Source organism: Danio rerio, chromosome 5 (assembly GCF_052040795.2).
Source record: "Danio rerio strain M-AB ecotype USA chromosome 5, GRCz13ab, whole genome shotgun sequence".
Lineage (NCBI taxonomy): Eukaryota > Metazoa > Chordata > Actinopteri > Cypriniformes > Danionidae > Danio > Danio rerio.
Window position 1 is genome coordinate 23,521,342 of NC_141025.1, and position 12,932 is coordinate 23,534,273.

General features: G+C 36.2%; 1 protein-coding gene and 1 long non-coding RNA gene across 5 annotated transcripts in view; one reads left to right on the forward strand and one right to left on the reverse strand.

Moving 5' to 3' along the window:
• The window catches only part of LOC147843941 (uncharacterized), a 560,137-nt gene that overhangs the window by 426,705 nt on the left and 120,500 nt on the right, over positions 1–12,932 (forward strand). The window lies entirely within an intron of this gene.
• sptbn4a (spectrin, beta, non-erythrocytic 4a) overlaps positions 1–12,932 on the reverse strand; it is a 48,470-nt gene that overhangs the window by 19,160 nt on the left and 16,378 nt on the right. For all 4 annotated transcript variants that reach the window (XM_087253428.1, XM_087253429.1, XM_087253430.1 and 1 more), the window contains 6 exons: positions 7,802–8,098; positions 5,299–5,502; positions 4,309–4,398; positions 2,559–2,837; positions 1,354–1,484; positions 480–684 (listed from right to left, as the gene is read on the reverse strand). In XM_087253428.1, the coding sequence (XP_087109554.1) occupies positions 480–684; positions 1,354–1,484; positions 2,559–2,837; positions 4,309–4,398; positions 5,299–5,502; positions 7,802–8,098 (1,206 nt within the window). The remainder of the gene's footprint in view (positions 1–479; positions 685–1,353; positions 1,485–2,558; positions 2,838–4,308; positions 4,399–5,298; positions 5,503–7,801; positions 8,099–12,932) is intronic.

Sequence of the window (12,932 nt, forward strand, 5' to 3'; positions counted from 1 at the left end):
AGCCTGTTTCTGAGCCTATCCACTTTTGACCACTTCCAGTATATGTGAAAACATGTTTGATAAGATTGCATTCCCATTGTAAGATGTCCATGTGGTTGAATGAGTTCAAACAAATGACCACCTACTGTCTGCATACTGATTTAACGTGCGAATTATGTGATTTGTGAGATATCAAAAAAACAAGGTATTCATACTTCTTTTTAATTTAAATGGAAGTTGCCATCCACATTCTTTTGATTGTTGAAGTGAGCACTCTTGTAAAAGTGATGTAAAAGTGTGTTGTATTTATAGGGAAGGGACTCAATGAAATCTGAACAGTAGTCACATGAGACATGTTCTAGCAAAATATAAACACCAGGTGGAAACATTGTAGTGTCTCAGCTAATCAGTAAAATGCATGGTAATACCAGGTGTAAACGACATTTATATGACATACTTGGAGTTAAAAACACTTGACAGTGTGTAAGTGAGTGTATTACCGTGACATGCTCCAGGTCCTGGCCGAGCTCAGTGGAGCTGGCAACAGCTTCCCTCTCAGAGATCCATTTCTCCAGTGCCTCCACCTCTCGCTTCAGCTGATATAACCAGTACTGCTGCTCCAGTTTTGTTTTCCTCTGCTCTACCAGGTCTTTCAGAGATACGTATAGCCGGTCTATATGAGCCTGCTGCTTGGTGATTTGCTCACTAAGAGAGTAAGGAGAAACAGAAGAAGGCAAAAATTATTAAATTATTCTGAAAAGCGGTCACAGTCATTCAACAGCAAATATATATTCTGTGATGTAAAAAAGAAGCCTCTTGTGCTATGTAATCAAGTTCTGCAAAGGCAAAGCAAAATTTTAATAAAAAAAAAGACCTTCAGTGTCTAGGTCAATCAGTCAAACAGTCTTGCTTCAGTTCTCAGTGCACACCATGCTTCAGCTATTATTGTAATATGATGTATCATTGGGTGTTGAAATAGCATCTATCATCATTATTGTTATTATTAACATTTCTTATCATTCTAAAAAAAATTGTGTTGCATATTATTTTTGTGGATATATGTTTGGGATTCTATGATCAATAGAAAGTTCAAAAGAAAAGCTTTTATTTGAGATTTTGTAACAATATACATGTCCTTCCAGTATACATGTAATTTTTTTCCAAAAGGTCTTCAGTTTTCAAATATTTTTCTGACCTGCTTTTGTACGGAGGGGCATGCATCAGCATGTCAGAGAATTTTAATGATTAAATGTAGTGTGCCTAAATGTGCCTGTCACTCTTGTGGTTCATGGGGTTAAAAGCTCAAATAAACTTGGAAGATATGCGTTTTATCATGCCCAATTTAGACATTACAAGTGAGCAATTTATATTTACCTGTCTGGATGTCCCAACTCAAGCATGCGACGGCACTGCTGGGACAGTGAGCCCACTGTCTCTGCATAATTCTCCACTGTTTGCTCTAAAGCCAACTGCTCCTTCAGTAACCTAAGAGTGCTGGCCTCGTCCTACAGACCAAAAGGAGAGAGAAGAAGGGTAAGAGAGAGAGAAAGAGTGAGAGAGACAATAAATCTTGGTTTACAAAGTGAAAGACAAACAGACCACACAGCACTGACCGCAGTTTACAACCAAGCTACAGAATAGTCTCTATTCTCAAGACTTAATGAACACACACATACACATAACACACTGTATTATGTAAGGGATAAAGTACATCCAGGCGGTTGTTATCACAGTAAAAAGCCCAATAGGTTTATCAGCTTTTGTATAAGACTGAAGGGCTTTATTTTGTGAAAAAGTAAAACTTACAAATTGGTCATGTTTTATACCATAGCAGTTTACCAATTACTTAATTAAATGCAAAACTAAAAGAAATGAAACTGTCTGAACAGAGCATACACTAACCTTCTTATTATTCAGTCAAAAAACGGCCCTAAACCATCAAAAACAGTGGAGTAACAAATAAGCATATATATGAATTTGGATGTATGTACATGGGCGTGAATGTACAGTCTAAAAGATTTGTAGGGCCTGGATCCAAACATCACTTGCAATGTCACAACTGACCAATCGAAATCAAGTATTTCAGATGGCCAAGTAATAAAGTAACTTAACATTAATGTGCCAATTAAGAAGTAACATGTAAAGGTCAGGACACACCAAACTGAGGGTCGGCAGTTGGGCTTCATCAGTATCTCAGTCAGCACCAGTACAGCTAGTTGGTTTGGTGTGTTTCACCTCAAATATATTTGAGATTATAGACATTACATATCTGGCTGTGAGATTATATATTGATTGAATTCCCTTGCTTTGCTAGAAAATTTGAAATTACTGGACAGAATGGCTTTTTCATCATTATCCTGATCATTGAATAAAAATCTGTTCCAAGTGTCATAGAATGAAAGGTTTTTAAAGCATGGATAAACATCACATTCTTTGACTTTCAAAACCAATATTTATGCAGAAAAGGTTTTGTTACAAGTGGTGTACACATTGGCCATGAAAACATTATAAATTCAATAAAAAATTTCAAAATCCACTCAAAGTAATAGACAGATTGAGTTTTATGGAAGACTACATACGTTTCCTTTCTCCTCATTGAGGACCTGAAGTTTCTGTCCACTGAGCCAGGACTCTGTCTTCGCTGCCTGGCTGTAGTACTGCTGGGCTTGGTTCACAGCATCCAGCATCACTGTGCGGCGTTCCATCTCCACCTGAAGCACCTCCCACAGCTGTCTCACATGCCCCGCCCCCTCGCGCACAAGCTCCACCTCTGGGGTCCGCAAGGCAGCAACAGCCTCTGCCCTTTCCAGAACCTCCTCGAGTCTCCCCTTCCGAACCTGCATCTCCATCTGCAGTGCCTGCATGTCCAAACATACACACACGCATGAGCTGTCCATCAAAGCCAATCAAAATTCATCACTGCCCTCCATGTAATTTGAAATATCAAACCCAGAAAAGCTGCATTAAATTTCTACACTAATACTAATAGAAGCCTCTTCATTCATTTTCTTACGGTTTAGTCCCTTTTTAATCAGAGGTTGCCACAGCAGAATGAACCGCCAGCTATTCCTGCATGTGTTTTACACAGCAAATGCCCTTATAGCCGCACAAACACTCACACTCAAACTCAAACACTACAGTCAGTTTGGTTTACCCAATTCACTTATAGTTCATGTCTTTGGACTGTAGGGGAAACCGGATCACCCAGAGAAAACTCACGTAAACACGGGGAGAACATGCAATCTCCACATAGAAATGCCCACTAGCCCAGCCAAGACTCGAACCAGCAACCTTCTTTAGTGCTAACCACTGAACTTTTTGGAAATATTTTACAAGTCACCTTGTTGAGTTGAGTTTTACTATTTTTCTATCCATTAAGCTGATCAGAAAATCAATTTTTTTTTTTGAGTGAGATGCTAATGGTCTAATCTGATTTAATGATTTATGCTAAGCTAAGCTAAACGAGTTAGACTGACTTGGAGATCAACTGAATGGATTAAAAGGATTTAAAAAAAACTCTAAAGCTTAAGTGACTAGTAAATTTTTTTTTCCCAAAAAAGTGGACTGTTCCTTTAAGAACATATCAAATTAATAACACTCTTACTAACTAATTAATATTAATATAACTGTGTTAAATGCTCAACTTCCTCAAAGATTTATTGGCTGTCAGAATCATTTTTTTTACTGAAAGTGACTTAATTTATTGTGTTTTTGTTACTAAAGTTGTGGTTTTTCTTGTCATTATAGTTTTCAAATTTCACATTTTCATAGAAATACAATAATTATTAAATCACAGTTAAGACAGTTATCATCTTTGTTATAAACAACACTTTATATATTAGGATGATAATCAATACAATGCATTGAGAAAACTGACTGACAGACAGAAAAGGCATTTGTATCATATTTGGCTGTTGGCCTGCAATACAACTCTGAGATAAATCAATTTCCACAGCACCGATGCTTTTACTCTCTCTCTCTCTTATAGTCTTATAGTTAAGGAATCTTAGCAGGAATAATCCCATAAATTTTATTAAAGCACTGTATGAACATACAATGCATGCCTAAATTTAAGTTTCAAGTTTAAAGCAATAACCTTTGAAATTCCCCCAATATTTGCTAAGTTGACATGAAATCACCAAGATTTAGGTGATTTACTCCGTGTGCAGGGTTTGGCTTTTACAATGACTTCAGAAATGAAACCATAGCTGTCCTTTTGCAGCATTATAACTAATTGTAAAAACAGAAGCATGTTTCACTGATTGTCTTTATTATTATTTATCCTGTCAGGCTAACCAGAATGTACCAGAATACATTTACAACCCTCACCTCATGGTTTTTCATTAAATTTTGGACACTCTGCAAATTGGTCCCATATTCTATAGATGAGGCCAAATGCAACCGCTCCTGAATCCATATCTACAAAAGCCAAGACAGAAAAACAGACAACTTGAGTATAGTAAATACTTAACAAATCAATATTTTCTGAAGAACACGTAAGCAGTACCTCTCTTTGCAAGGGAGTTGCTTTGCATTTGCTAAGATCTACTGAAATCATGATATTAATTACTGTGACTGTCAAACAGCAATGTCTGCAATTTAATTCAGATATACTTCTTGTTTCACTATATCTATGATCTGTAAGTAACGTACAAGCTTATGCTTTGTATATACTTTTGTATTATTGTTATATACAAATCTATATAGGTATAACTTCTTTACCTTATTTAATATGTCATACGCAAAAATTATGCTTATTATTCATTTTACATGACCTAAAGAGGAAATCCACGAAAATGTCATTTAGTGTAAAAAAAAATGTTTATATACAATACTTTAAGGATCACAAGGAATCCCCATTGGTCAGTTTTTATTCATTTAAAATCTAACTAAATTAATACAATCACTTTCATTTACATATTTTAATAAATGCATTGCATTATATATGTTTAATTTTTACATAAATGTTATAACAAAAAGAAACTGCTATTCCCATTAATTTTTTTTTTTTTTCCCCAATTTGAGCATAATTGGGTTCTGACCTAGTTGCTAGTTGGCTGCTAACTGATTGGCTGATTTGGCCGATGCTATGCTGTTCTGGTTTGCTGTTTGTAGACCCAAGTTAAAAGAGCCTCTTTTAATTGTTCTTGTATTGTTCTTGTATCTTGTATTAGAAAACTTCAAATCTTCAAAAAGCACCACAATTTGAAATATTCATAATTCTTTTTATGCACAAATTTAAACATTTAAATACTTTAATGACTAATGAGTGAATAGAAATAACAATGTTGTCTACTACTTTGAAGGAAAGACACTCACAATCTCATCCTCCAGGTCCTGTGTGACTTGATGCAATTCTTTTGAGGCAAGAAGAATCCGCCTCCTTTCCTTCAGAGGCTCAATCAGACGCACAATCCGGGTTTCTGGCACGCCTCCTTGCTCTTCTCCTTCAGGTCTCCTGTGTTCAGCACCAGCCATGACTTCACTAACGCCATGAAAAAGCTGCATTTGGTCTTCCCATGACTACAGGATGAAGAGAAAATAAGATTACACATGGATAAGAAGTTTTCTAAATCAAGATATTATATCTGCACTACAAAGGCAAAGCACAACTTATGCAAACACCAAAACTAAGACTTTTTTTAAAGTTAACTTTTTTTTTTATTTAAATTTTAAAATTGAATTGAATTTTTATTTGACAGATTTTAGACAAACTGTACAAAAATACAAGTTTCCCATACATTTTGAAATAAACCTGTCGAGGATAAAAACACAATAAAGCCCCGGGCTTGTTTCCATTGTGATCCTCGCTGTTAAAAAAACAAAGTATGGCTGCAAAATGCAGTTAATGCATAAAACAAACAGTACCTCCACATTTTAAAACAGGTACAAAAATATTCACAAATGCATGAAACAGTTAAGTTTTACTATTTTTGATTCCATTCAGCAAATCTATGGGTCTGACGGGAGCACTTTAGCTTAGCTTAGCATAAATCACTGAATTGCATTAGACCGTTAGCACCGTCACCGTCAGCTAAAAAGATTTAAAGAATTTAGAAAGGTTATGTTCCTATAGAAAAAATAATTTTCCAATTTAAACCCTTTCTCTTCTGTAGTTCTATTGTGTAGTAAGGAAAATTAAAAGTTGCTATTTTCTAGGTCGATATGGCTAGGAAATATACCTTCATTGGGTGTAATGATTAAGGAAATTGCCGCTGTACCATGGCTGCAGCAGGCGCAATGAAATTACGCAGCAATTTTACCTAGTTACCTTGGACAATTTTCAGATGCTGTATATTATAACTGAGCCTGCTTCTGCCATGGTACATCAGCAAATTTACTTTATTATTACAATGTGTGTATTTCCTCGCCCTTTCGACCTAGGCACAAAATGATCTAGGCGCAAAGTCTAAAGCGCATGGTGCAAAAGCGTAAAGGGCGAATCCACTTTTGCTATTTTAAGGATGAAAAATTAGCTTTGTGACGCAGTGCATGGTCTAACAGGGTTGTGCTGATTCTGTTAATGAGTTTTGGGTGTGTTTTGAGCATAACGTGCAATAATTCAATCAGAGTCTCATCTCCCATTCCCTTTAAAAGTCAATTGCGTCATGCCATGGCGCATTTTCTTTTTACACAGCAGACTTTGTTAGTGGAAAAATTTTAACATTCTGTCTTTTTACTTTCTCTTTACTTTACTTTTATTCTTTACTTTACTTCTTTACTTTCGTGCAGTTAGGAAAGACATCTATTAGCCTACATACTGTATTTAATTTCATTTGTTAAATGCAAGGATTTGTTTCAAAACTATTTCTATTCAGTTCTAATTTCCGGCAAACTAATAAATGAACAATAATAACATAGTGTGGTCAAAAAACTGAGTTATATCCAAACACACATCCTATTCTTATGCCTCATATGGTGTTGCATACATCTCCAAAACCCGACAGGTGGACAAATCTAGTTTTATTAAAACAAATATAAACATGCATATAATAAATAATACTGATAATAATAACAAAAAATTCAAATTGTCATGAATAAACTGAAAAAAGGCCCCCAAGATGAGGGATGGAGGCAATGGGTTTTATACTTATGTAGAAAATAATAATTTTTGTAACATTTTAATCCTTTATTTTTTAATATGTAAAGATATGTGTGTATTGCTGTACATCCTTTGTGTTTGAAGCAATGTGTAAGCATTTGGATCTGCTTAACTAACCCGCTCTGTGCTGGACTTTAGACCAGGTTTTAGCTGGTCTCCAAATACCAAAGCACTAACAATGCGCCTTAACACACTACCTTTTTAGACTGGCACACCCATGAGTCCACAAAGTGGTGCAAATGGATTTGCTATTTAAACAACATGGTGCAAAACGTGAAAAGTTACTATTGCGCTGGTCTAAAAATAGCAACAAATCATGCAAAACACGTCTTTTGCCTTATTTAAAACTTTTTTGACATTTTCGATCAAGATGCTAATAGTCTAATCCAGTTCAATGATTTATGCTAAGCTAAGCTAAAAGTGCTCCTCCCAGACCTGGAGATTGCCTGAATGGATTCAAAAATAGTAATACTTAAGGTGAGTTATAAAATTAATGTATTAAAGTTATCAATCTGGGCAAAACTTGTTTTCTGTAGATTAGTGTTTCTCTGGTAATTCTCTAAAGCAAGATTAATCTGAGCTAGACGACTTTATAATAAGACAGTACAGATGTAAAAAAGGCCATTTTAAGCTCAATTTACTCAATTTTGACTAAATGTGCAGTTACTGTGCTTTGCCTTTGGACAGCAGATATCATTCAGTAGCTTTATCTGGTCTCACTTGTATCCTCTGGAGCTGCTGGCTAAAAGTGGGACGGGGCTGGAGAAGGGTGGGTTGTGTGGTGTGGGTGGAGCCCAGTGTGGGCGGCTGCTCCTGTATGATGTTCAAATGCTGGTCCAGGTCGCTGAGGTTGTTAGTGGGCAGGTCAGTAGTCCGGTGGTTCTGGGTTTCAAAGAGCTGCCGGGCCTTGACTTTAGTGGTGTTCTCCAGGTGAGACCAGCACTCTCTGATCTCCTTCAACTTCATTTCCACCACCGATCGCAACTCGGGCTGCTCCTGGATCAGCTCTTCGCCCTCCTACAAACACACACACACACATACATGTAACATAACGCACTGACCCTCACAATGCTAGTGTATGGCTGAGTGTGTGTGTAAAATGGAAAGAGATCAAAGTAAAAAGAGTATCTTGTCTCTTCAGAGCCATGGCTGAAGTCCAGCCTCCTAAAATAGGGCGCGATCACACACACACACATAAGCACGCACATACTCAGTGTCTCTCTCTGCATCAGTGTGTAAAGGTTCATTCTCCCCTGCAGAAACACATGGAATTAAATTCAGACAATCTATATCCCTCTTTCCGTTACAGAGCTGTCACTGTGTCTGTGTGTGTACACGTGTGCGTGTCCATACGTGTGTGCGTTCGTGTTTCATAATGCAGTGCAGCATTTCTCCTTTTGGCACAAGTCGCCTGCTCCCCTGTACTGCAGCGAGAGAAAGAGTGTGTGAGAGAAGGAGAGAGAGATGGCAGGAAAGCAGATGGAGGAACAAAAAGGATGCAGAAATAAAGAGATACACAGAAAAAAAGAGGATGATGGAGAAGGAGGTTAATGAGAATGAAGATGGAAATGAAAAGCTGTGACAGATAGATAGTTCTAGTTGCATGCTAAGGTATACTAACTGGCTGTAATACATTATGAAGGCCGCAATATAATATTTTTTTGTTCGTCATCAGGGTTAGGTGATAACAAAACATACATGTAGCTTAGTCATCTATTTATGTACCTATTTAAAATGCAAGTAACTGTACTTTATAAAGGTTACATTTTATATAGGTGGTATTCAAATTACGGTTACTTCAAAACAGTATTTTAGATGACCAAAGTGATTTAGTTCCTGTCATTAGTTTGATCAAAATATTATTAGAAACAGTTTTGGTAATTATTTTAAATGACATGATCAATGTACACAGCCTGTTCAATTAGCATCATGTAGGCAAGTTATATTTAGAACTCACATAAATGGTGGGGAAATGAAAAAGCATTTTTTCAAGGAAATACAATTTTGATTTATTTCAGAAATGTGAAATCTGAGCGCAATGCTGGTGATGTTTTGACAATCAAACATCCACTGACATCAAGAGATTCAACATCTAAGGTGCAAATGCATCCTAATGTACAGTTTAAAAGTTTACATTTTTTAAATCTGCACAAATAAGGGAGCGTATCCTAAACATGTAATTTCTAATTTTAATTTTGGTTGTGCCAATTTAGTATTGTCTTGAATATGGTATTTTTACATAACTTTTATATTAATCTTGTATCTTAATATAGTCACCAGAATGACTTGCGATGTTTTTTTACGTTCTATGTTTGTCCTGCCAGTTGTTCTTTAGAAAATACTCCAGATTATCTAAATTGTTCTGTTTTATAATTTCTTAAGCATAATTTGTCCCTAACCAATCTCAGTCCTCATCAAAATTACTACATTTAAAATAAAAAGGTAAAAAAAATAATAAAAAGGTAAAAAAAAAAAATGTATTACAAAACCATGACACCATATAATCATGCATTTTTAATTGTTGGTGGTTTTCCCTGTTGGGAGGAGGTAAAATGTGTAATTTTTACTGTTGATCATCAGTTGGCACCAATAACCCTTTAGATTGGCCTGTGCAAAAAAAGCTAAGTTTCTAGATTTTATATGGAGTATAAACAGCAAATTAAAGTGTGTGTATGTGTGCATGCGAGTGTGTGAGAGTGACTATAACGCACTTATCTGATTGTATCTGAGAACATCATAAGGTACATGTCACCTCTCAGAACTACATGGAGTAAATAAAAACAAAGACTGTATTCATGCACCAGGGGAGGCACGGTGGAAGCAAGTAGGTTGCTGGTTATAGCCCCAACTGGACCAATTGGCATTTCTGTGTGGAGTTCTCCCCGTGTTGGTGTGGGTTTCCTCCAGGTGCTCTGGTTTCCCCCACAGTCCAAAGACATGTGCTAGGTGAATTGAATAAGCTAAATTGGCTGTAGTGTGTGAGTGTGAATGAGGGTGTATGGATGTTTCTGAGTACTGGGTTGCAGCTGGAAGGGCATCCACTGTGTAAAACATATGTTGGATAAGTTGGCGGTTCATTCCGCTCTGGCGACCCCAGATTAATAAAGGGACTAAACCGAAGGAAAATGAATGAATGAATAAACCTTTAAAAGGTTTGTTCACCCAAAAGCGAAAATTGAGTAATCACTTACTCAAGCTTTAATTATTCCAAACCTTTTTGAATTTCTTTATTCTGTTAAACAAATAAAATATTTTTTTTGAAGAAATCTGGAACCCTGTAACCTTTGACTTCTATAATATACAAGAAAATCAAAGTGGTAAGAAAACCGCAGTTTAGAAATCATGTAATTATAGCAATATTTGTACGATCACACAAGCTCTGTGATTCAACACTCATTTAAGTCTTAAAATAATTACGTATATAGCAATTTATACAATATTTAGCTTCAATGAATGTAGTTTCATATTTAAAAATTGTCAGTTTCACTTTTAATTAGAATAATAACAAAATTTTTGCCTGATTTTGTTCAAAATGATGTCACACCACTTCATTCGCTTACTCGAAGCTTATCAGAGGATTTAAGGTGTAGAATTTTCCAGCAGGCTGCTATGCATTGCTACAGTTAAACCTAAAGGAGACAAGCAATGAAGCACACAATCATGAGTACCTGTTCTCTTTTCATCGCCACTTTACGCACTACAAATGACTGATATGTGCATATGTGTGTGTGAGAAAAGATGGAAATGCATGTGAGCCGTGTCAACCTATTATTGTACATCACATGTTACATCATGTATTCTTGTGAATGGCCTGGCAAGGTCAGCTCTAAGGACATCCTCGTGTACTGTGATTGGTTCAGCTGCCTGTCAGTCATGGAGGATGCTGAGGCGAGTGATTGTGGAAGTGAGGGAGAGGGCGGGAACTCTTCCAAAAGGACGACGAGCTGTCCAATCACAGTGGGATGCGGTGTCATTGCTTCTGCTGTTTCTCAGGTTACAGCCTCATTAACTCACGTTTCCGCGGATACGTAGCACTGTCTGAGCATGAGCGGGTTTGTGTGTGATGCTGTAATTGCTCTCAAGTCAGGCAGCTCCTCAGGGCTACAGAAATCAGCTTCAGGAAATACTGGCATCCATCTTAGTTGAGCTGAATAAAAAAAATTGTGCTAAAACATCTTTCTCCATGATACAAGCCACACTGATGATTTTTGTGTTATACACTAAGATGTTAAAGAGAAAACACATAGTAGAGTTCAGTTTTAAACAAATCCCAAGTCCTTCTTCTACACTGAAAATGATTAGTCACCAACAAATCAAAATTGATCATACTTGTTTTACAGAATGCTGCAGTGCCTATTATTAATGATTTATCCGCACACATCTTAGCAATTAAACAAGTATTACGCCCTTGAAATCTTTAACCAAAATCATTAACCTTCCTTCTCCTCCTAAACAGCATCTGTTCTCTTCATCATGTATGTCAGATCTGCCTCCAGTAAATAAACACCCAATTTCCTATGATCCAACTTCCTACTGACAATTTCTCAAGGACAAAATCAAATTACAACCTATTTTCTTCTAATACCAGAAGTTTAATGCCAACTAAACATATAAAATATAATATTAAAGATGTGTATAGTATTAGAGGCGGCACAGTGGGGTATTGGATAGTGCTGTCGACCCACAGCAAGAAGGTCAATTGTTTGATCCCCGGCTGGGTCGGTTGGCATTTCTGTGTGGAAAGTGCATATTCTCCTCCCCCCCCCAGAGTGTATGTGTGTGAATGTGAGTGTATGGGTGTTTCCGAGTGATGGGTTGCAGCTGGATGGACATCCGCTGTGTAAAACATAGGCTGGACAAGTTGGTGGGTTATTCCGCTGTGGCGATCCCTCATTAATAAAGGGAATAAGCCAAAAAGAAAAAAAAATTATGATAATTTCAGATGAAAGCTTGTATTCTTTTAAATTAAAAATCAAGTGCACGTCGTGAAGCACCAACTAATCAAATACATTTTAATATGAGCATTATTGTATTAGAAAGAATTCTTTGATCGATTATTTTTGTTTTTTAAATCAACAGCGCATCTACAATAGAGTCATAAATTGTCAAGAAAATTTCAAGATAAGGGTCAAAAACTGTTCCTGCCATTCCACAATTAAACAAAACCTAATAAAGGGAAGACAGTTCAGCCCAAAATAAAAAAAAATGACAAAAAAAATTTTGTTTAATATAAAAGTAGATATTATAAGGAATGTGCAAACCAGTAGCCAATGGCATTCATAGTAAGAAAAAACTATAAATCAATCGGTACCGGTTTCCAACATTCTTTAAAATGTCTTCTTTTGGTTTCAGCAGAGGAAAAGTTTGGAACAAGTGGAGGGTAAGTAAATGATGACAGAATTTTCATTTTGAGTGAACTATCCCTTTAAAACTGTCTTGACTAAAGTGAAAATGAATTATTTATTTGTTATATTGCGCATCAGATTTATTTTCATTCATGTTTTAGTGCTGATCATTATAACTAATCACACATATTTCTGTTAAGCTAATGAGCTTAGTTGCCAATCAGACTTTTAGATCAATCACTGCTGATAATGCTGGAGTGTGTGCATTCCCTCATCACAAAAAAGTAAAGTAAGAAAGTCATTTACAAGCCTCAGTGAATACAATTGGAGTTTTTAAAATGAATTAAGCTAGCTTTTCCAGAGTAATGGGAATTTGATCTGTCATTGTGTTTTATAATGTATGCATAATTAAAAGCTCATTTATATACAGTTTCTTAACTGATATCAAGTTTGTTGATAAACATGATGCTATTTTTTCAATCACATTGTACCTAAATGTAATTTTT